This window comes from Uranotaenia lowii, chromosome 2 (genome assembly GCF_029784155.1).
Source record: "Uranotaenia lowii strain MFRU-FL chromosome 2, ASM2978415v1, whole genome shotgun sequence".
Classification (NCBI taxonomy): Eukaryota; Metazoa; Arthropoda; class Insecta; order Diptera; family Culicidae; genus Uranotaenia; species Uranotaenia lowii.
In genome coordinates, this window is record NC_073692.1 from 378,913,564 (window position 1) to 378,938,368 (window position 24,805).

The window sequence follows — 24,805 nt, forward strand, 5'->3', positions numbered from 1 at the left end:
AGAAACTAAATATCTATCACCTCTACTAATTCTTTAGCACCCGACCTGAGATCTCATCGTTGCGGAACTATGTAGTTGATAAGTAAATAAAAATTTGTAAAGTGTGTATGAAAAGACAAAAGAAATCGGATGAATAAAAATACACATACACAAACACAGATTTCCAGTTTGGTTGTTCATTGCTCACTTTCATTTATTGTGCTAAATGCGCCGAATATATAGATATATGTATTCCTACTAATACAGTTTTTTGACTTAACCAGTAACATCCATTGCGACCCGCAATAATGTATCCACCTCGTTAATATGCTAAAATAAAAATCATCATTTTCTCCGGGAGTTGTTCTACGTTTTAACGAAAAGTTGATTGTGTCGTTTCGTAATTGTGGTGTTGTGGGCCAAGGTTTGGCAAGCTTTTACGAAGCATTTGCTGTTACAAAACTCCCAACGTTCGACGCTTGGTTTGCAGCAAATATTCATGCTGTGTGTGGGTGTATTCTAGTATCAGTAAAAAATATATCCAAATCGGAGTCTACCATTTCTTTGGGAGACGCATTCCTAGAACTGAATAAAAAAATATATGCTGTTATAGTTTTACTTCAGTATCTGCTTAGTAGTCTGGTATCATAAGGCATCATTATCTTGTTATCTTTTTCACATTGAAAAATCAGTTTTCTGTTTCTCCCTAACACCTGCATGCAACTGCTGCAGTAACTGCAGCTTGTGGTTTTTATTCTCTCTTTGTCGGAGCACATTTGTAAGTTAAAGCTAAAAGGATTTTTTTTGGGGAAATAGGGAGAATATATATACCAACTATCTGAATGACAAATACACAGTCAATTTTATCGCCTCATTACACAATCTTTAGAAAGAATTTGGTAAAGACTTAAATTTTGTATTATTGCAAACAGGAATGACAAAATATGAATTTTTATCTGTGTTTTCGGAAAAGAAGACTGTGTGACATTTTGTTCAACGAAATCAGCGAAAATATTAATCATGCGCGGAAGAAGGGAAACCTCCGTTACAAATCTATTACAAAAGTGGAGTTCATTTTCAGAAATTTGATTGCGCCTGCTCCAGCTTGCGCACAATGTTCTTGTAGAACTCGATCTGCGCACCAATAAAGTTGTGCAAGGTATCCTTAAGATGGGTGTCCCGTTCCTGCCGAAAGTGGGCCATTTCCGCGAGCATGGCATAGGCCATTACATCCACCCGCCGGTTGACTTCTGCCAGCTGACTGTTTTCCATTTTCTGTTCCGCAGTAAGTTTCTCACATTCCTTACGCTTCTGAACGCCATTTTTGTACTCGTTGAGAGCATCCGGGAAAGTACCCAGCAGTCCCCGGTAGATATGCAATCGATCCGAGAACGGAATGAAATCGTGCTTCGGCTGGTCCGCAAACATTTGTCCTACGTTAATGAAGACGCCAGCGGCTTGGCCAACGGAATTCGAAAGACTAACGCTGGTTGCTTGACGTCGTTCGTCAATCTCCAGGGCACGGGCAAGTTCCGAGAGACCTTCGCCAATCCGTTGGTAGTCCTGCTTCCATTGGGTTTGGAATTTTTTGGTCTCATCGCTGCAAATTTGGAACAGGGTTTTCACAGCAGAGTTCATCTGAGGTACGAACATGGTACACGCGTCGATTTGCGGATCCACCTGGGATGGAAGTAGATTTTTATCCGGCGGGAAAATCGATGCACAGAATGTGGTTCCCACGAGCGGGTCTTTTTCGGCGGATCGTTTTCCCGTTTTCCACTTCTTCTCATCGGTGCAGGTTAGAAAATGCATCCAAACGGCACAGGTCGACAGGACCGGATGCCGACACATCCAATCGACGAATTCCTGCAGCTGCACCCGCCTATGCTCGACGAACTCTTCGTCGTAACGACCGGAAATTTGCTTATCGGGCAGGGGCGGTATGGGTATCAGGCAAAATTTGTCCACCAGCCGTTCGTGTAGCCAATCGAAATGTTTGTAACGACGGGAAACCGGAATGTTGTTGAACGAGGGTGTCAGCTGGTAAGCGATAAAGCTTTTGAGGCCATTGAACTTCTTCTCCTTCTTCGGGGAATCGACAGTCACTGTGTAGCCATCGCGCATCGGCTTCCAAATGATACCGTTCTCAGTTTGCAGAACCTGCACCCGGTCCGCTTCCGAAACCGCAGGAACGCTCAAACCCATCAGATACGCATCCCCGGTTTTGGAAAATATCTTTGTCGACGATGTGGTCCTTCGCGTGCTTCCCGTTGCGGTCGATGCCAGGGACATCGTATCGCCATCGCCCGGGGGTGGTGCAGGCAAATTTGCATTCGCATAATAGCTGCTTTGAAAGTTGCCGTTCTGATTATTGTTGGCTTTGGCTGGACCACTTCCACCCCCACCTCCTCCACTTGAGGGTCCAATCTCCGAGTACGTTTCATTATCATCGTCCCAGTCGTCTTCCCAATCGTCCTGTTGATCCCCCCAATCATCCGCCGTTTGATCGTAGCGAGGTCCTTGTGGTGCTGATGATGGCGGTTGCTGTTGTTTTGCCACTGGCTGCGGGGCGGCCAATGGAGGTGGTGGCATTTTCGGAGGGCCAGTATTGTTCGGCACAACTTCAACATACGCAGCCGGAAACAAGCCACGCTGGCCACGACTATTGGTACCTTCCCACCATCCTTCGCCGACGTTCGGGTTTGTGACGGTCAGTATTTCGTCCACCGTGATGGTCAGCTCGGCCGAGTTTGGCTCGGCGCTGAAGTCGTACAGCACCCGCACCCGAGACATTCTGCAATAGAAAAATGAAAAAAATGAATTATTGATTTCGTTTTGATGACCTCTCCCGCGCGCGCGGAAGGGCTTTTATTCTGGGCCAGTGCTTTGATAATTGAACATATTTTAAGCAATTCATAAAATATGTACCGGGTTCAAAAATTCAATTCCACCCTACTTTCACTAGTATCTCCTCACTGGTTAAATTGAGGACCTTCAGTCAGGATGCACAGTACCGAAATAACCGGCAATCATGCATCGAACCAATAAATTAGCTAAAAGCACTCGACGCCGTCATCGAGACCGACGCACTGATCGAAGTTCGAGTGATTATTGTTCCCAGGTGACATTTTCCCCGACCTATAGACTCAGACCATTGGAAATACGAGTTCAGAAGGCTCTCACATGAAGTGATGATAGTATCAAAATGATTACCTTTTTCATTATGCAGGTGGACTGATGTCACGCGGTTGTTTTGAACACAAACATAAATTTAGTAACAACTAATAACAGAAAAAATTGATGATGGCCAAAACATGTAGAGAAACATTTGAGAAGACATAACAGATAACTAAAATTATCGATTGTTTTCAACGACAAAACAGTCCAAACTTTCAATGAAATACGAATTTTATTCGTATTTCATTGAAAGTTTTCTTCAGGGATTAAATTGTCGTTGCATCTTGCTGTTCTGGCTACAGCTATCTCACACGCAAAATTAAAAAATGGGAAAATAACAGGGATAATATACGAAAAACTTGAGTTGTATCTTTTTTAAGGTCATTAGGCTGGAACAAACATAAATTTCTTCTTTTGTCATCCCCCACGCCCCTGCTCTATTTTTCCGAAAATCTCGAAAGGGGGAATGAATAAATATTGAGACATTTTATTGAAAAATATGACAAATTCATCGAAAATTCAATCAGTAGAAGAATCGAAAGTCAAACTATAGAAGATAGGGATTGTATATACTTATGAATTGAATTTGATTTTTTAAAACTATTTTTTTGTGTTTCTATTCTGTTATTATTATATATTGTTGTTTTTTTATTTAGTTCTTGCTTTTAATTTTATTTTGTTTTTTTTTCTCTAGTTTATTTTTAATATTTTTGTTTTTTGTTTTATTTTATTTTATCCCAAAGATTACAAGACCAAAATAAAAATTGGGGAAAATGGGTGTTATATCACCTTTAGAATTCTTGATTTTAATGAATTTTTCGTTAAAAAATTACTTGATTCATAGGTTTTGCGCAATGATATAGGATGCAATTTTGTGGCATACAAGCTTTCGTGCAATTTATTCCAATAAATCCAATTTTTCGCATTATTTTTTATTATCCCCCCTCGCGAAGTTCTAACTCCGAGTGACAAAGAAAGGATTAAAAATTTTTTGCCGGCCTTTAATTTTATTGTTAATTATTTATTTTTTGTTATTTATTGTTATTTATTTTTTGTTATTTATTTTATTTTATTTTTTGTTATTTATTTTATTTTATTTTATTTTCTGTTATTAAGGCCGGAACAAATTTCAAATCCTTCTTTTGTCACTTGGAGTTGGAACATCGCGAGGGGGGGGACAATAAAAAATAATGCGAAAAACAAATAAATTGGAATAAATTGCACCAAAGCTTTTATGCAACCGAATTTCATACTATATTGTTGCATAAAACCTATAAATCAAGTATTTTTTTATCGAAAAATTCAAGAAAATCAAGAAAACAAAATGTGAATTAACTTGCATCTTCCAAAAGTTGGTTCTTTGTCTAGTAATCTTTCGGATATTTGAATTTTTATTTGAAATTTACTTAAAATACTTCAAACTTTATTTATTCCCCCCTTCGGGATTTTGGAAATTTCGAAGGGGGGGGGGGTGACAAAAGAAGAAATTAATATTTGTTCCAGCCTAATTTTTTTAAATATTTTGTTATTAATTTTTTTTTTTAATATTTTGTTATTAATTTTTTTAATATTTTGTCATTTATATTATTTTATTTTGTGTCATTTATTCTATTTTATTTTTTGTTATTTATTTTATTTTATTTTTTGTTATTTATTGTTATTTATTTTATTTTATTTTTTGTTATTTATTTTAGTTTATTTTATTTTATTTTTTGTTATTTATTTTATTTTATTTTTTGTTATTTATTTTATTTTATTTTTTGTTGTTTATTTTATTTTATTTTTTGTTATTTATTTTATTTTATTTTTTGTTATTTATTTTATTTTATTTTTGTTATTTATTTTATTTTAGTTTTTGTTATTTATTTTATTTTATTTTTGGTTATTTATTTTATTTTATTTTTATTTTATTTTTTGTTATTTATTTTATTTTATTTTTTGTTATTCATTTTATTTTAATTTTTGTTATTTATTTTATTTTAATTTTTGTTATTAATTTTATTTATTTATTTTTTAATTTGTCGTTTTATTTGATATTTTGTTTTTATTTTATTGTTTGGTTTAAGTTTAATTTAATATTTTGCTTTTTACTTAAATTAATTCTTTGTTTTGCATTTTTATTGAATTTTTGATTTGTTTTTTCAATGTAACTCTGTTATGTATTTCATTTTTTGTTTTGGTTTTTTAAGTTTTTTTAATTTTAATTTTTTCATTGATTATCTTTTTTTGTTTTTTAATTTAATTTATTTTTTTTGGTACTTTTTTTCTTTTCATCTTGTTTTTTTTTGATGGATTTTTTTTTAGTTTTTAGATTTTTGGGTTTTTGAAATATTTTTCTTTTGTTTTCTTAATTTTCTTTTGTTTGATTTGTATTTTTTCTGGTGTTATGTTACGTTTTATTTATTTTTATTTTTGGTTTTTTTATTCTTTTATTTTCATCTTGTTGATTTAATTTATCGCTTTTTTATTAATTTTTAAAATCGATTTTTTGATTTTATTTGTTGTTAATCGTTTTAAATTTTTACTTTTTGTATGTCTTGAATATATGTTTGAGTTTTTTGCTTTTTTTTTTATAAAATTTTTTGGTTTTTGTATTTAATTTTTTGTTCTTGTTTTTTTTTCATTATTTAATTTTTCGTTGTTTTTTAAATTTTATTTTCTGTTTTTTTTTAATTTTATTTATTTTTTTAATTGTTATTTTTTTGCGTTTTTTGTGGTTTTGTTTTTCTTTTTAATTTTTTTTCGATTTTTTTTTTGTTTTTCCTTTGTTCTTTTTTATACTCTGCATATTTGTTTTACTTCTGTTTTTTTGTTAATTTTGTTTTGTTTGTTTTTTTTTTTTATTTCTTTGTTCGATTGATTTTGGCAACAGGCTTGAACATTTTGTGTTGCCAAAATCGAATGTAGCCATAATCGAAAGGTTTTTTTTCTCTACTTTTTTCACTTATTTTTACTAGAAAAACTATTATTTTTGTCATCATCATATTTTTTTTTATTATGTTTTTGATGCATATTCATATATTCATATATTTTTTTAGTTATTTGTCATTTTTAATCTTTTTTTTGTATTTGTTTTCCTAATTTTATGAAATTTTCATCATATTTGTCATTTTTGAGAACTTAATGATTTTTATATTTTATTTAGTTTTTGATGTTGTATTGTATCAAGATTTGATAACGTAAAAACGTATTCATGGTGTTTATCTATACACCTATACTATATTGGTTCCATTATAGTGAAAACTATATTGTAATCTCGCTTCAAAAAAACCGTTCGATTTTGGAACATGTGCGAAAATCGGATGTTGCAAAAATCGAATGATGCAAAAAACAAACGGGGTCTGAATTTGTTTTTTTGATTGTTTTTTATTTGTTAATTTGTACATAAATTTAGAAAAAAATCAATGTTAAATTTGATTTTTCAATCTATAATTTGCTGCATTTTTATTGTTTTTTTTTTTAACTATTTTCTATGTTTTATTCTCTGTTTTATTTTAATTTGATTTTTTAATAATTTTTAATTCTTAATGATTTTTTTGTAATGTTTTTATAATTTTTTTAAAATTAATTATTTTTATTTTCAATTATATTTTTTTTCTATTTTTTTTTAATTTTTCAATTTGGTTTTTTGTTTATTTTTCTATTTATTTTTTTGAATATTTTCTATTTATTTTATTCTATTTATGTTTTACAATTTTTTATTTAATTTTTTATATTTTTCAGTTTTTTTCATCAATAATTTTTTTTATATATTTTTTTATTTTTTATATATTTCTTTAACTATTGATATTTTTTATTGTTCATTATTTTGTATATTTTTTAATTCCTTTTATTATTTTTTATAATTTAAAAAAAAATATAATTTTTTATATTTTTAATATTTTTTATACTTTTTTTTATTTTTAGAAAATTTTCAATTTTTTTTTAAGCATTTCATATATTTTTTAGTTTTTTAATATTTTTTTAATAATTTTTTTTAATTTTTTAATAATTTTTTTTTAATTTTTTAATAATTTTTTTTATATTAAATTTTTTTTTTAATAATTTTTTTAATTTTTTTTACTTTTAATAATATTTTTGATTTTTCAATTAGCCCGGAACAAATTTCAAATCCTTCTTTCGTCACTCGGAGTTGAAACATCGCAGAGGGGGAGGGGGGGGGACAATAAAAAATAATGCGAAAAATAAATAAACTTGAATAAATTGCACGAAAGCTTGTATGCAACTTAATTGCATACTATATCATCCTATAAATCAAGTATTTTATTATCGAATAATTCAATAAAATCAATAATACAAAAGGTGAAAAAACTTCCACCTTCCAAAATTTATATTTTGGTCTTGTAATCTTTCGGATATTTGAATATTTTGTAAAATACTTCAAACTTTATTTATTCCCTCCTTCGGGTTTTTTGGAAACTTCGAATGGGGGGGGGCTGATATTTGTTCCAGCCTTATTTTTTGAAATAATTTTTTGTTACATTTTATTATTTTTTTATGTTATATAATATTTTTGATTTTTCAATTATTTTTTGAAATAATTTTTAGTAACATTTTATTATTTTTTCATTGTTTTTCTTTATTATTTTTAATACTTTAAATACAGACCCCGTTCGATTTTGGCAACACGCCCGTACATTTTGTGCTGCCAAAATCGAATATTGCCAAAATCAAACGGTTTTTTTCTCGTATTGTTTTTCAGTTATTTTCACAAAATAACTATTATTATTAACGAAAACGTTATTTATAGTCGATTTCCGATCATTTGTAGTCATTTTTTATTTTTTTTCATCATGTTTTTGATGCATTTTGCACTTTTCTTATTTTGTTTATAATGTTTGTTTTCTTTTGTCTTATTTACTGTTTTTGTCATTCTTCATCATTTTTTAGTAGTTTTTTGTCATATTCAGTCTTTTGTTTGAATTTGTTTTTTAACTTTTTTTAATTTTTCATGTTTTTGTCATTTTGTAGAACTTCATAAATTTTTTAAAAATCTTTTTTTTAATTGTTGCATTTTATCACCATTTCAAAATATTAAAACGAATTTATGGTGTTTTTCTGAATTAAATTGGTTCTGTAGTAACATTTTGGCACATATGCCAAAATCGAATATTGCCAAAATCGAATGTTGCCAAAAACGAACGGGGTCTGTATTTTTATTAAAATTTTTGTTTTTTATTTTATTTTTTTATGATTTTTAAATTGTTTTTTATTATGTTTTTATTACGTTTTTTAAATTTTTTATTATATTTTTTTACATTTTTCATTATTTTTCTTTATTATTTTTAATACTTTTATTTATTTTATTATTTTAAATATGTTTTTTTTATGATTCTTTACTATTTCATTTATTTATTTATTTATTTTTGTTTTTTATGATTTAAAAAAAATTATTATGTTTTTATTTTTTTTCATTCATTTATGTATATTTGTATTATTTTTTTGTATACATTTTGATTTTTTTTTTGTTAAATTTTATTTTAAGATTTTGTTAAACTTGATTTTTTTTTATTTACATCTTTTTTTAAATTTTTTTATTGTTTTATTTCTTCTTTTTATATTTTTTTTTATTTTTGTTTTTTATTTTATTAAACTTTTTTTTAATTTTTTTTTTATTTTATTTATTTTTTTGCTTTTTCTCAATTTAATTTCTTTTTTGCTTTATTTTCATTTTGTTTTTAATTTTTTTTTGTTTTTAATTTTTTTGTTTTTATTTCATTTTGTTTTAATATTTTTTTTTGTTTTTATTTCATTTTGTTTTTCAATTCTTTCGTTTTTTTTTATTTCATTTTTAAAAAAAAAATTTATCAATTTTTTTGTTTTTTTTAAATTTATTTTTTTTTGTTAATTTTTTTTTATTTATTTTTTGGTTTTTTAAATTTATTATTCATTTTTTGTATTTTTTATTTTTTGTTTTTTTTATTCCTTTTTATATTATTTCTTTGTTTTTTATTTGTAGTCTTGTTTTCTTATTCTTTTTTTTGTTTTCTGATTTTTATTTTTTGTTTTCTCGTTTTGTTTCTTGTTTTCTTATTTTATTTAATGTTTGCTGAGTTTAATTTTTGTTTTTTAATGTTTTAAAATGTTTTTTTTTTGTTTTGTTATATTTTATTTTCGAGTAGCAGCATTTTTAATGGATCGTTACTTTTAAAAAGTATAGTGCAGAAACAATAGATTCATATTAAAAACATCCAAATTGCTCCTTCTTGTTTCCGTTAAACTGGTAATTTCATAAAATACAACGATAAAAGGTTGGCGATGGAATTGTGAAAGGGTTTGAAAAGTTTTGGTGAAGTACTCCAACTTTTCGTGAGTTATTCAACTAAATTATAGTTTCATCATTTTTTTGAGTGTTTGAGTGCTTAGTTCATCATGAAAAATATTTTTTTGTTTTTGCTTAATCATCACGGGACTACATTATATTTAAGAATTTAAATCAATATTAATGTATCTCAAAAGAGGTTTTTCTACATTTTTAATAGAATTATTTCTAGTTTGATATCTTGCGTAGAAACATCAACCACTGTGATGAAAAACCTTGCATAAATTCAGAACAATTTATTATTGTTTGTGTTTTTATCCAAAAGTTTGCACTAAAAAGACAGTTTTTGGCGCAAAAGTGAAAACGACCTAAATTCACATGAGACATGTTTGCGTTACACAACAGTATAGTAAGTATAGTCAGTGCCAGAAAATTGAGCCACTAAAAGTTTGTTTTGGCTAGAATAAATATTGATGAAACATTAAAGATTCTTGAAATTATAAGAAATGCAAGAAAAAAAATCTTTTTAGATGTATCTGATGAATGTTACTAGATTCCTAAGTTCCAAAAGTGTCAAATAGACACTCTCAATCAAATGAAAGCTGAAAATTTAAATTAAAATTATCTGTGCTATTTAATCTCCTAAATAGCATTATTTTAGATCCAATTTGAGAGATCAGCCGAAGTCTTAAAAATACTTTTTGTTCACAGCTTTACAGATGATTTCAAAATGTATGTTATATCTACTTCTTGAAAATCGATTCATAAAACGGATTTTTTTGGAAAAGAAATAGTAATTTTTGTATCAAAGGTAATATGCATACCGGCTCATTGAAACCTTGTATGTACCCAGCAGGAGGGATGGTTATTATCCATCAAAGGAACGAAGTTTTGAGTTTACTTTCAATCTAATTTATCTATTATTTCAGCCAAAAACCTGATCAAATTTGTCGAGCGAACCGAAAAACGATAGAACAGGGTAGCTAAAGTATGCGTTAAGCTGTAAAACCTACACCCGCAGACCAGGTTCTACTCCAATCATGGAATGCAGATATTGGCACAAGATTTACACATTATTGAAGAGGAGAAGCTTTGCACCAAATGGCATTGTCCTCCTAGACCAACGCATTGCGTATGCCTCGAAAGAAACAGTTTCGGACTTGAATTCTGATTTATCTTTTCTATCCTCTGAAGCTTTTTAACATGTTATTTGTTGCGTTGATCGTAAACTGTGAACATATGCATTTCCGCTAATGTGCAAAGCACGAAACATCACCAATCGAATGTGCAATTATTAAATCGCCAAACATCACCATCAAGCGTTATAGCTTTGTCCAAGCCCCAATCACATTCCAAATGGTCAGATTCATCTATCGATAAAACATTTGAAAAAGTCGAAATTAAAACATCCAATACTGATTGGTTTCCATTTCAGCAGCAGGCCGCTTCCCACCGCCCATTGAGCGGATTCCAAAAATTGATCCTTCGCCGCAATATCCGGATCGCAAGTGTCCCATGAAATTATTAAGGGCTGAGCTGCTGCATTGGTTGGTGGTCCTCGTATCGAGAAAATTTCGAACCGATTGATGCACCCGGTCGAGTTGAGGGTGGATGGATCCGTGAGTTTTCCGAATAATGAGCGTGGCCATTTTGCGGTTAGTTGCCGCTTTTAATGTTAATGATGATGGCATAACGATTGGTGGGTGGGCTCTTGTCCGAAACGCTCCGGAAAGCTCCAACAAATCGGTCCGCTTATCTATACAGCCTCCCGGCAAGGATGACGTTGATGAGTTGCTGATCCATGGATAGAGGGAGATAATGCGATTTTTGTCCGATGAGAAGGAGCCCCCCCTTTGGGGATCAACATGTTGTGGTCAAAACAACGACGACGATGACGACGACGACGGTAGCTTCCGGTGGATTTGCGATCAATCGTTAAAATTGAGTCGTCTGTCATCATCAATCAGAGCCAAGTTTCACTGTTGATGTAAATTAAATTAATTGAAAAAAGAAACGATACTAAAAATGACATATGATTAATTTCGAAATTCAGTTTCATTTATGGCTGTGTCATTTTTCATTTGAGGATGTAAAAGCCTTGTATAATCGGTTTTTATGTTGTTGTAAATTATTGCGTAAATTCTATCGGTGTCACGTTTCTAAAAGGGTGCTGCAAATAGGAAAATTTTAATCGCCTTAATGTATGCAAACATCAAAACAAACCACAGACCCACTAAATCTTTCACAATTTACTTCCGATTCAATAGCTTCATTAGTGTAAATTTCGGGTTGGCTCAAAGCCAAATGTTGCCAAGTCGTTTTCAGTCGATTTAAATAAATATAGCACAAGCCTCGTTTAGTTTACAAATAATTCAAATGAATAGAATCGGTGTCCACATAATCTTCCCAAATTTCTCTTTACATAGGCAGATAACTAACCCCAGAAATACCCCAGTTCAACATATTCCATTCGTTTTGGTATAATCGATACTGTTGTTCCAAAGCACACTAGGCGGCCCCATAAGTCAGTGCGAGTATATCAACAACGACTGATTAGTGGCCCCAAATTAGAGAGGCTAGGACAGGGTAGCATCACATTACGGACGCCGGAAATGGATTTTTGGGAAGGGAGCCGCAGCTGTGATAACACACAATCATCATAAATTCATCCCGGCTACATTCCCAGAATAATTTGCCGCTCGAAGCCACATGAGGACCCACGGATTCCCATCGAACGAACGCTCATCGTCATCGCATAAATCTGCAACTGGAGTGACTGAGTTGTATCTATTTAGTGTAGTCGAGGCCCTGCCTGTCAAAGCGCATAATATTCGAATCCCAGTTTCGGTTCCCGCAAAAAGGATTATTCCCTCAATTTGCCACCACCCAGTGTTCAGCTGTGATTTACGTGCTCGCGCGGAACCATAGGAAGCATCTCAATGAAAAACGGGAACCGTTGTTTTCGGTTGTGAAAGCAAAGTATACTACTGCAACGCGGATCGAATTCCAGAACCTTAGCATTCCAAAGTGATGCTTTTGTGTATTTATTCGGATACAACAAGAAAATCCCAAAATCGACTGTATAGTTTCAGGAACAATTCACATATCTCACATCCAATGTTGAGGTTGAATTCCCGCGATTTGAGAGTTCCACTGCCGTGTAGTTTTCAAATTGATGATGCTCATTATTTATGGCTTTCCGTTGATCCCTCCATCTGAGTGGGAAAATCCAAACAAGCGGCTTCCATTATACGCAAAGCTATTTGTAGCGTGAAGAATGTGAGATATGCAGTTGATACGGACGGAAAAAATACATATATTCATCCTTAAACACGCTTAATCTGGCCGGTATAATACGTGAAGCTGCGATCTAGCTGTTGAACTACAGATATTCGGTTTTATATTGTTTAATATTGGCATCATTTATAAGAAACTCACCAATTAGAATAATCTTATTGCAACTAAGATAGGAACAATCAAAGTTCACAATTGGCTGATAAAAAGACAACCGATGCACAAAGGGGATTAAAGTGTATAAACCGCGAAGAAATTCAATTTCTTTTCTCCTACACGAAACAAATCCATCAGAAAGTACTTTCCTTTAGTAAATATGTCTGGAGAATCGATTGGACGTAGTTTCAGATGCCGCACTAGCTTACGAACTCAGTTATAGTGCCTTTTTAACCCCTAGTTCTCCTATATTTTGTAAACAATCCAGAAAAAAAACTAATTTAGTCTTAAAAATTTTGAACAATAATAGACCTACCATGTGTAATTTTTTCTGAGGAATTTAATGACGGCTGCTTGAGTCACTGCACGCTTCGGAAAATGGAGTTATGCATGTTTTTACCCTCAATTTCCTTATATATTTAAATTATTTCAGAAAAAATGTTCGGATTTGAAAATGTTGACCCTAATAGGACGGATCTTATGTATTTTTTTTTTTCGAGGAATCCAATGAATACTGTTCGAGCCACCGCACGCATTAGAAAATGGAGTTATGGCTGTTTTACCTTCAATTCCTCTACATTTTTCAAACAGTTAAGAAAACGCATGTTCGGACCTAGGTCAGGCAAATGGAAATTGTGCTGCAGCATTTTTGCAGCATATTTTACTTTTCGACAAAAAAATGAGAACTTTTTGAAAAGATTTGTAATCGTTTATGATAAAAATTCGTGCCGGAACCATACAAAATCAACAAAGCTGTTGTTTCATAGACGAGGCATGCTCAGTTTGGTGAAACTTATATACTTATCCAATGCAAAACCCTCTCAACGACTTAATAAAAGTTTTAAGAATGGTCATTCTAATGAAACAAAATTTGATGCCTACTCACTGGTTGGTGATTTAATCAGATCAATTTGACATTTGAGCGCCATTTTTTATTTTTTTTCTGTTTTCCACCCCTACTTACTTACTTACTTAATGATCCCGCGCCGATCCTCCGGTGCATAGGGCCGTGGTAAAAGACCTCCACCAGGTACTATCGGCTTCTAAGAAATTTTTGGGGCAAAACACTAGCGCCAAAATAATATTGACGAATAAGACTTTAACCATTCATTCGAAAATTTTAACAGCATGCTTTGGATTTTTTGTTTACACCACAATCGCCGAAAGCTCTCTGTCGTGATTCGTTTCTTCGTGTGGGAGTAATTCGAGTTTCGATTAGATCTGGCAGATCAGCGATTCCCCGGAAAATAATGATCTGGGCTTCCTGACGTTCGATCAATACCGATCTAAATAGTGTGAAGCAGCTATTCCTGTATCTGATGGCCGAGTCCCAGACGGAACAGAAAGAGCTCTATCAGGTGGTCCTGTGGGACAAAATCATCCTGCGAGGCGAAAACGCTTTGCTGGACTTCAAGAACATGATCACTAGGTACTACTTCTGGGACGATGGCAATGGTTCAGGTGAAATTTGAACTTTTCAAAAAAATTGTTTATGGTCGGAAAATTTCATTTTGTTTTTCAGGGACAACCAGAACGGGACGACGATCCTTTCCTGGAACATCGTTCCAAATGCAGGACTGCTTTCGAATGTATTTACTCACGGACATCATTCGTTCAAGTTCTCGGAAACCTACATGCCGTCGCCGGTATAAAGAACTTAAAAAAAAATTACGAAACACCTACAAGAGCTTATCTGTGAAAAGCCACCAAAGGATTCGCTCTCCGCCGAACTGCAGCTGACGATGCAGCATTTCCAATTATTCCATTCTTATTCAATTGAATTAAGTTTGCAAATTGGAGCTGCCTATATCAACATGATCAATCATCAAAGAAAAACCATCTGCAGAAACATCTGGTCGGAATAATCCCAAGAACCGTATGCACTTCTTCCTTGGTTCTACAATTATATTTGTTTAGTTGAAAGGAGAAAATGTTCGAAATAAAACGAAATTTGAAATCACAGGACCTTTCGATATGAATTTTTATTTTAGTTAATTGTAGTCACACAAATTCTGCGGTCTATGCTATGACCAATGACTGCTTTAAAAACATGATAATAATTCTAAATAAGTTAGTTTTGCTCTGATGGTCGCTTGTCTGACCGTATTCCTCTTTGAATTTGAGATTCTATGAATATCGGCCTTAAACTAAGCAGATCCATTTTTAGACAAACTCCATAAAATTCACAGTTGCAAAATCAACATGGTTCGGGAATTCGATACGGTGTCACCTTCTATATATACACACCTTGGTTGTTTGGTTTTTGGTGTTTGCAAGCTTGAATGCAAGTTGAAAGCTTGAAGACTTTTTCGCTGGTGGCAGCACCGTAAACAAAGAGTTGATGTCCCAGACTACTTGTTCGAAAAACTATGCAGCCGGGTATCTTGATAGAATAGAATATCTTTGCCTCCACTGTTGACGATCCGGAGCCAGCGTCTTCACCTGGTCCCAGTCAAGATTCTCGTCGACTGTTCGGATTTCAGCGGCTAGGCTTCGCCGCCACGAATTTCTGGGTCTGCCTCTTCTTCGATGACCTTCTGGATTCCAATCTAGCGCCTCTCTGCAAATCTCGTCTTCATCTCTTCGCAGCGTATGCCCAATCCATCTCCACTTACGTTCCCGAATCTCGATTTCTAGCGCCTTTTGATGACACCGGCGTATAGTTCCTCATTCGAGATCCAGTTGCCAGGCCACCAAGCGCGGATGATATTCCGTAGGCAGCGGTTTACAAATACTTGCAGTTTTCGCGTCGTTACCTCATATGTGCACCAAGTTTCGCACCCGTACAGCAATACGGATTTGACGTTTGAGTTGAAGATTCTGATTTTCGTTCGTAGAGAGATCTGGCGTGACCGCCAGATGTTTCGGAGACCCGCAAACGCAAATCGGGCCTTTCTGATCCGGGTTTCGATGTCTTTTCTGGTACCACCATCAGGCATTATCTGGCTACCAAGATACTGGAAGCACTCCACTTTCTCAACTTGTTGCCCAGCTACCATGAAACTGGAGGGATTTCCTGTGTTGATCTCCATCGACTTGGTCTTTCCGACATTGACTTTGAGACCTGCTGCTTTGGAACTTTCGGTGAGGTCGTCGAGTTTGCTCTGCATATCTGGTTGTGTTTGGGCGAGCAAAACAATATCGTCAGCCAGGTCAAGGTCGTTCAGTTGCTCCATGGTTGAAGGATTCCACGGTAATCCTCGGTTCGGTGCACAGTCAATCGATCCAATCAGAATCTCATCCATTACGATTAGAAAAAGTAGCGGTGATAGAATACATCCTTGTCTCACTCCAGCAGTTACCGGGATTGGTTCGGACAAGACACCGTCGTGCAAGACCTTGCACGAAAATGCCTCGTACTGTGCTTCGATGAGATGAACTAGTTTCTCTGGGACCCCTCGTCGCCTTAGAGCCGCCCAGATGTTCTCATGGTTATGTCGGTCGAATGCTTTTTTGAAATCAACGAACACCAGCAGAAGAGAGTCCTGGAATTCGTTGATTTGTTCCAGTATGATTCGTAGCGTAGTGATGTGGTTCACACATGATCGTCCGGATCGGAATCCAGCTTGTTGCCGTCGGAGTGTAGCGTCCATTTTCTCCTGGATCCTGTTCAGAATCACTTTGCAGAGTACTTTGAGGGTTGTACAGATCAACGTTATGCCTCGCCAGTTACCGCACTCTGTCAGGTCTCCTTTCTTCGGGACCTTTACGAGGATACCCTGCATCCAGTCAGCCGGGAATGTTGCAGTATCCCAGATGTCAGCGAAAAGACGGTGCAACATTTGTGCTGATAGGGCAGGGTCGGCTTTCAGCATTTCAGCAGGGATGCAATCGATCCCAGGTGCTTTGTTGGATTTCATGTTTTTGATTGCCGCTTCTATTTCAGCCAGCGAAGGCGCTTCCGAGTTGACGCCATTTATGCGACTTACTGTTGGCGCTTCGAGCTGCAGATTCTGTTGGCCATCGCTATTCGTGACTCGGAAGAGTTGTTCGAAGTGCTCAGTCCATCGTTTGAGCTGATCTGTTCGATCGGTCAATAACTGACCTGCTCGGTCTTTTAGCGGCATTCTTGCATTAGTCCTTGCACCACTGAGGCGGCGAGAAATGTCATAAAGTAATCGGATATCTCCATTGGCGGCGGCTCTTTCCCCCTCTTCGCCAAGGGAGTTTGTCAAGGCTCTCTTGTCTCGTCTACAAGCTCGTTGAACTGCCTTTTCCAGCTCCGCATATCGTAAGCGGGCGGCTGCTTTGGCTGACCCGGTACATGCCTGCTCAATTCCGACTCTCGCCTTTCTCCGATCATCGACCATCCTCCAAGTTTCATCCGACATCCATTCACTTCTTCTTCCACAAACTCTACCGAGAGTACCATGGCTCGTCGTGATAAAGGCATTCTTGATTCCACACCACTGTTCTTCGACTGTTCCGTCTGTCGGCAGCTCCGAGGCTCGGGATTCTAGCTGTTCAACGTATGCCCTTTTCACCTCTGGATTCTCCAACCGGCGGACGTCGTATCGACACCCGACTTTCTCCTCGCGCCGTATCTCGCCAAGGACGAGGTGATGGTCAGATGCAATGTCTGCGCTTCGTTTGTTGCGGACATCAAGAAGGCTCCTTCTCCATTTTCGGCTGATGCAGATGTGGTCAATTCAATTTCCACCCCTGGCACTCAGCAACGCCAACCGAGCAAGGTTGCCGAAATCACAGAAAAATCTGTATTATCTCAGAATTTTGACCAAAATTTCGTCACAGAATCTGTGTCACAGATCACAGAATATTACAAATTTTCACAGAATTCACCGATTTTCTAAATTTTGCACAGATTTCCAAAACTATAAATTTTTATGTCACTTTCGACTTATTATTTCTTACTCTAATTTATAAAAATATATAACAAATAGGTAATATAAATTCATTTTTCTTTCTATTAAAACTGTAGAAGTTCCATTTTTTTATGTTTCACATGATTTTCCAATGAACTTTATTAAAATAGCGTCACAGAAAACCGTAACAAAATTTTAGGTTCAAATCACAGAATTCGAGATTATTTTTTGTCTCAAACACAGAATTTTTTTTCGGCCACCTTGCAACCGAGTCGCATTATTCAGAATCATTGGTTTTGCAAACATCGCATATCGAAGATGAGTGAGATACAAACTGATTCATTCTGAATGTCACTCACTCAGCATCCGCCTGGTTTATTTGAAATTGAAAAAACGGCGGAAGTGAACATTTTCCCCTCACAAACACAACTAAAATTTGATTTTATTCTTACTGATGTAAAAAAACGCTGTAAAATCAAATAAATGTATTAATTGGCTAGGCTTAACATCAAACAACATTTGCTAAAGATCGGTTGCATGTATCACTCACTCACAGCTTGAATCTTTCACTCCTGATCCTAGTAGGGTTACCATATCCTGCAACGCCAAAAAGAGTACATTGAGAAAAAAATCCAAATTATAAACACAAACGCCACTTATGATGTTTCAAGTTATTGAAATACCGCCAATTTGTTGCAAGATATGTGACTTACATGACAAATGCTCAGAATTTTAAGTTGGATTATTCAAAGTTTTCGATTTTATGCTGAGAGAAAGCACAGAAAACTTGATAAAAAACTTTATTTCAGAAAGATTTTTTTTTAATTAGGCGTATTTTTTCGTTGTTTTTTAAACATTATTTCTGATTCGTGTGCTTTTGATTTGTGCACTATTCTTTTAAGAAAGTTGTTGAGCACGCTTACTGTCTACTGTCTGAGATTCTCTTGCATACTCTAAGGCGCTAATTTAGGTCGAAAAATTCCGATTGAATTTGTGAATTACTCGTGAATCCTTCCATTGGTATCCATCCTTTGAAACATTCAACAAAAGAAGCAAAACTGAAGTGTTGTGCAACGAATGCATGAATATTTACAAAAATACAATCTTGATGTATTGGAAAAAAAGTTAATTTATATAAGAAAATTTAATATAATTCCTTTCACTAAAAAAAGAGTATATTTCTAGAGTATGTTTTGATTAGGTTGTATGAACCATTATAAAAAAAATTGAGTTATTGACTGCAAACGTAAAAGTAACTTGCAAGCCTACACTAGACTGAGTCGGTTTGGGGTTATTTTTGAAAGTTTTAAATCAAAATTTACACGTAATGGAAACCGAGAGACGAGAATTATTTTCGTAATCGTAAAATTATTTAAATAAAATTAATCGTAAAAAATGACATATCGACCGTGTGCAGCGTTCTCAAACGTTTTCGCGATATGCATACTATCGATCGGCAGGTTATACCAATAGTGGACCTAAGGATCGGAAACTAACTGCATTTGAAGGTGTTGAGAACGATCAAGGCAAACCCAGGGCAATCGGACTATGACATCGCCAAGAAATTCAACGCCGACCGGTTCACCGTCAGAAGGATTCGTCTGCGCGAAGGAATTCTATATTGTCGGGCCAGTAAGCAACCTACCCGGATATTGAAGCAGGATGTAGCAGCCAAAGGACGTGCCCGGAAGTTATACAAGGTTCTAACGAAGTAAGATGGATGCATCCTCATGGATGACGAAACGTACGTGAAGATGAATTTTGGGCAGCTCCCAGGCCAAAAATTTAAGAAAGTCACTGGTCGGGGTGATGTCCCCGGTAAGTTCAAATTCGTTTTTACCGATAAGTTTGCAAGAAAGTGTTTGATCTGACAAGGTATTTGCAGCTGCGGATGAAAAACCCCGGTTTTCTTTTGTGACAAACCACACCATGGACTCCAAGATATACAAGGAGGAAAAATCGTATTCTTCCGTACATTAGATCTCACAAAGGACCAGTAAAGTTTTGACCAGATTTGGCAAGCTGCCGCTACAGCAAAGCGTTACTACAGGGGTATCGATGGAATCGATGAAATCTTGAAAGCGTCCTTAAAAATAGGTACCTATCTGAGGACACATTGGCACCATATAAAGCTTCTTCAGGAGTATCTCAAGGTAGTCTTTTGGGTCCCCTCCTCTTTATTCTATTGATGAACAGCTTACCAGAATTGCTTTCGGACGCATTCGTGCTTAGCTATGTCGACGATGTAAAATTATTCATGCCTATAAAAAGAATTAATGTTTGTGAAAAACTTCAACGTTCACAGGTTTTGCGACCGGAACAAAACTGAATCTGAAGGGCTCAAAATGCGCAGTCATATCATTTACGAGGAGCAACACACCGATCCAGTATAGATACTTACTTTCTAGGCAGAGAAGACATAAGCAGAGTTTTCAACGTACAAGATTTTGGCGTTAAGCTGGATTCCGGATTAACTTTTAAGGACCACATAAATAGCCTAGTATCCGACGGATTTGTATTTTTTGGAGTGGAAAGGCGGTTTGCTGGAGAACTCGAAAACCCCTACACAATAAACAGTCTGTAAAGGGTGATACGGTCAAATTTGGTCAATATCAACTTGACGTATTTCTTTCAATTTTGCATTTAAAAAACCTGAACACCCCTCATTTTGAAGGTGTGTGTGTGTGTAGAATGTTGCTCCTATTTTGATTTTAGAATTCACTCTTCAGTTGTCAAAATGCCGTCCAAGGAAGAAGAGCAGCGTATCAAAATTTTGCTCGCGTATCGCGAAAATCCGAGCTACTCGCACGCAAAGCTGGCAAAATCGCTAAAAGTGGCCAAATCAACCGTTACAAATGTAATTCAAGTGTTTGGGGAACGTTTGTCGACAGCCGGGGAGTCTGGATCGGGGGGAAATCGAAAACTGGAAGCCGCTGAGACGACAAAAAGAGTTACCGGTAGTTTCAAGTGAAACCCTAACCTCTCTCTCCGAGATGTCGCAAATAAGCTGGGTGTATCGTCTACAACCGTGCATCGAGCCAAAAAACGAGCCTGATTATCGACTTACAAGAAGGTAGTGACTCCAAATCGCGATGATAAACAAAATACGAAGGCCAAAGCGCAATCCCGGAGGCTGTACACAACGATGCTGACGAAGTTTGACTGCGTAGTAATGAACGACGAAACCTACGTCAAAGCCGACTACAAGCAGCTTCCGGGACAGGAGTTTTATACGGCAAAAGGAAGGGGAAAGGTAGCAGATATTTTCAAGCACATGAAACTGTCAAAATTCGCGAAGAAATATCTGGTTTGGCAAGCAATCTGTACCTGTGGCTTGGAAAGCAGCATTTTCATAGCTTCCGGGACTGTCAACCTAGAAATTTACGTGGAAGAGTGTTTGAATAAAAGTCTGCTGCCTTTCCTGAAGAAACACGGTTGTTCCGTACTGTTTTGGCCGGATTTGGCATCTTGCCATTACGGTTAAAAGGCTAGGAGTGGTTCGCCGCCAACAACGTGCAGGTGGCTCCCAAGGAAAAGAACCCTCCCAACACGCCAGAGCTCCGCCCAATTGAGAAATACTGGGCTATTGTCAAGCGGAACATAAAGAAGACCAAAAAAACTGCTATGGACGCTGGCTTTCTGCGGCGAAGAAGGTGGACAAGGTGGCTGTACAAAATCTGATGGCAGGGGTTAAGCGTAAGGCCTGGCAATTCGGATTTGGAAAAGCGGAAGCCTAACTGAATATTTTTCCTGAATTTTATACTAATTAAACTTGAAAAAGAAATTTAATTTGATTTTTTAAATAAATGATTTCACCGATTTACACGCGTTTTCCCTTAACAAAATTTTACCGAATAAACGGCTTAACGTTTTTGGGCGGTATTCGGCCGGCCGAATATTCGGCACATCTCTAGTATTAATATATAGGTACTTTTAGGTCCGCCTGGACTACTATCGAGTAGTGATTTGATTTAATCCTAAATTAACAAACAAAGATGACTCAATAAGTGGCCAAACTACATAACGTTTGCAAGCTTCATCATGTTGAAAGCATCCGCAGAAAGGATGATGACTCACTCCTTACAGCACTCGAACAAGAACGACATGAACCCATAAACCATATATAGCAGGAATAAAACAAAAACTATTCCGAACCCCAGACTGGACAACGTACTTCATAGCCAAAGCCATATAGCCTTGCCCTAGACCAGAGGATACCTGGTAGCCAGCTAGCCAAGCCATAAGGTGACATAACATAAATCAATCGATAACCTAGACGCAAACGGAACACATTCGTGCCTTTTTTTATTTTCATTTTCTGCTGCAGCAACGCGACAAAAACAGAAGCTACTATAGGTATCGATTCCCGTTTTGAGCGGCAAAATCCGCTAAACTGCGTCTGAACTTGCATTAGTTGTAAAAAAAAGTTGTAGCACTTTAGTTGGGTTAGTATTGTTTCACACTGTAACCATCATCGACCGCCAACGGTCATGATTTCGTCATGATTCGTGAGAACGTGTTTATAAACAAATTCGTTAGCAGCAATAATCAGCACCGGCTGTTGGCTGATGGTGGCCGCAGTCGTTCGGCTACGTCCGGTTTTTGCGATGACAGCTGCAGTGGCGTAGTTAAATGCATATTTGACAACTTATCGGGTCCGATGCATGCGAAAAGAACTGTATCGAAAAGTCATTAGCAACTTTTGAAACTAGTATACCCAAAAATGGGTGAACTTTTTTCTGTGTGTATGCAAAATAAAGTTTGTTTACATGCCTAAAAAGTGTTGTGCAAACCATTTGTTCGGATTAGTTTTTTCATCTTCGCTATGGTTCGTATTGATCTTGAAACAAGAAAGAAAATTCTACACACTTGGTGCACAGAAAAGGGTGTTACCAACAACCAAATCGCAAAATAACTCGAAGTTCACCACTCAAGCATGAAAAATATCATCGACAAATATGACAACGAGTCGTTTTTGAAGATCCGGAAGAAGTGTAATTGGAAAGGGGCCGTTCAGATACCACGTGGACAGAAAAATAAGAATTTTGACCCCCTCCTCCCCCTCCGTGGACAAGCGTGGACATTTGGCAAACCCCTACCCCCCTCCCCGGATGTCCACGTGGACACATTTGAAAAAGTTTTAATTTTAAATACCCTTTAATTTGACAGTTATAAAACATCACTTTTTGCCTTTTTGTTATAGAAATGGCTGATTTTGTAAAACCCAATAAGAATTTCCTGATATAAAATTTTTTTAAATTTCTCTATTAGCATATTTATCACTTGCTTTAAAGTAGCTACTTATTGTTTAAACTTAAACATCTTAATATTTATTCACATTTAGATAATATTTTGAAAGTAAGTATGTCCACGTGGAATTGACCCAAACCCCTACCCCCCACTCCGTGGACAAGCGTGGACATTTCCATACCCCCCTCCCCCCCTATGTTGTCCACGTGGTATGTGAACGGCCCCAAAGTTCATTGTTCCAATTATACTGTACAATATACTTGTGATTCCAGAGCTCGACGAAAACCTTTTTTCGATTAGAATGTGCACCGAGAATGGTAAAAGGGTTACGTTTCTCGGATAGCAAGTCAAGTTTGAGTTTTTAGGGGAGGTTTTTGCCCAAGGGAAACTCCTGAACGACTTATACTGCTTGGATTTATTTTGGAGCCCTAAAATCAGATGGAAAGCCTTGCTTGGGAGTCAGCCGGCAGTCAAACAATGGCATATACGACTCGGACATCTTGGCGTTGGAACGTTGCAGTGAATGATCCGTGACAATATGGGAGAAGGTATCTGCCATATTCCAGCCAATGTGGAGAAACAAGCTGTCTGCGAAAGCTGTTTGGCAGGTAGACAAGAAGCCAACAGTTTTAACAACGTTGAGCTGCCTAGGTCGGGTAGACCGTTAGAGCTTGTGCACTCGGACGTGTGTGGGTATATGGAGATGCCGACGTTTGACGGATTCGGTCAAGTTCATGACCGTCTATCTGCTCACGCACAAGAGCGAGGTGTCCGAGCGCTTCAAGCAGTACGAAGGTATAGTAACTGCACACTTCGGTCAGAAGCTGTGCAAGATGCGATGCGACAAAGGGCGTGAATACGTTAGTAACGAGTTTCAAAGACAATTGTTCAGAGAAAGGAGTGCAGAAGATATTCCCGGTCCCGTATACTCCGCAGCAGAACGGCGTCAGCAAGCGAGGAAATCGTACACCGATGGAGAAGGCCAGAGCGATGATCCATGGTAGCGGAATGTCGAAAAGACTCTTTTCGAGATGTGGTTTTTGGTTGTCCAGCGAACGCACAGATTCCCAAGGAAAAGAGACAGAAGCTTGATCCCAAATCGAAACGTCAGGTATTCGTGGGTGACGCGAATAGCTTATATCGGCTTTAGAATGGTTCGAGCCGATCCATCGAGACTCACCGCAACGTGGCCTTCGATGAAACCAGCGTTTTAGAGTCAGTGCGTGGCGGTGCTGCGCCAGAGGAGGGCATCGAGAAGCCTGTCGAAGACCCACTAGTGGCCATCACATTTGAGCGGTTGTTGAGCCGAAGTGTATAAGCCAGAACAACAGCCAACATCCGAGCAGCCAGTCGATGTACGAACACCCGAAAACACATTTGAGCAGTCAGTCGATGTACCAACAACAGAAAACACATCTGAGCGGTTAGTCGATGTGTCTGCGGATCCAGATCACACTGTGTTTCAACAGTTGGGTTGTTGATGATGATGATGATGACCAAGATTCCACCCCTGAACCGGCCCTGAGACGAATTCAGCGAACAAGAGGAACTACACAGCGCTACGTGGCTAACGTAGCCGCTGTTGTTGATGAGGCGTTACCTCAGAACATCACTGAGCTGAAGTGCCGGGACGACTGGGATTCCTGGAAGGTCGCCATCGACGAGGTGATGACAGCCCTGAAGAAGAACAAGACTTGGAAAGCGGTTAGCTTGCCCCCGGGTCACAGGAAACCCATCCTGTCCAAGTGGGTGTTCACCGTGAAGGACGATGGTCGCTACAAGGCACGATTGGTCGCAAATGGATGTTCTCAAAGACCAGGATTGAACTACTCGGAAACCTATGCAGCGGTTGCCAAGATGGAGA

General features: G+C 36.3%; 2 protein-coding genes across 6 annotated transcripts in view; one reads left to right on the plus strand and one right to left on the minus strand.

Moving 5' to 3' along the window:
• The window catches only part of LOC129747505 (copper-transporting ATPase 1), a 108,905-nt gene that overhangs the window by 50,949 nt on the left and 33,151 nt on the right, over positions 1 to 24,805 (plus strand). The gene's annotated exons all lie outside the window — the stretch shown is intronic.
• Positions 161 to 24,805, minus strand: part of LOC129747506 (sorting nexin lst-4) — a 29,346-nt gene continuing 4,701 nt past the window's right edge. Inside the window, exon 2 of the mRNA XM_055741762.1 lies at positions 161 to 2,773. Coding sequence (XP_055597737.1) covers positions 1,057 to 2,772 — 1,716 coding nt within the window. The 5' untranslated portion in view covers position 2,773 and the 3' untranslated portion in view covers positions 161 to 1,056. The remainder of the gene's footprint in view (positions 2,774 to 24,805) is intronic.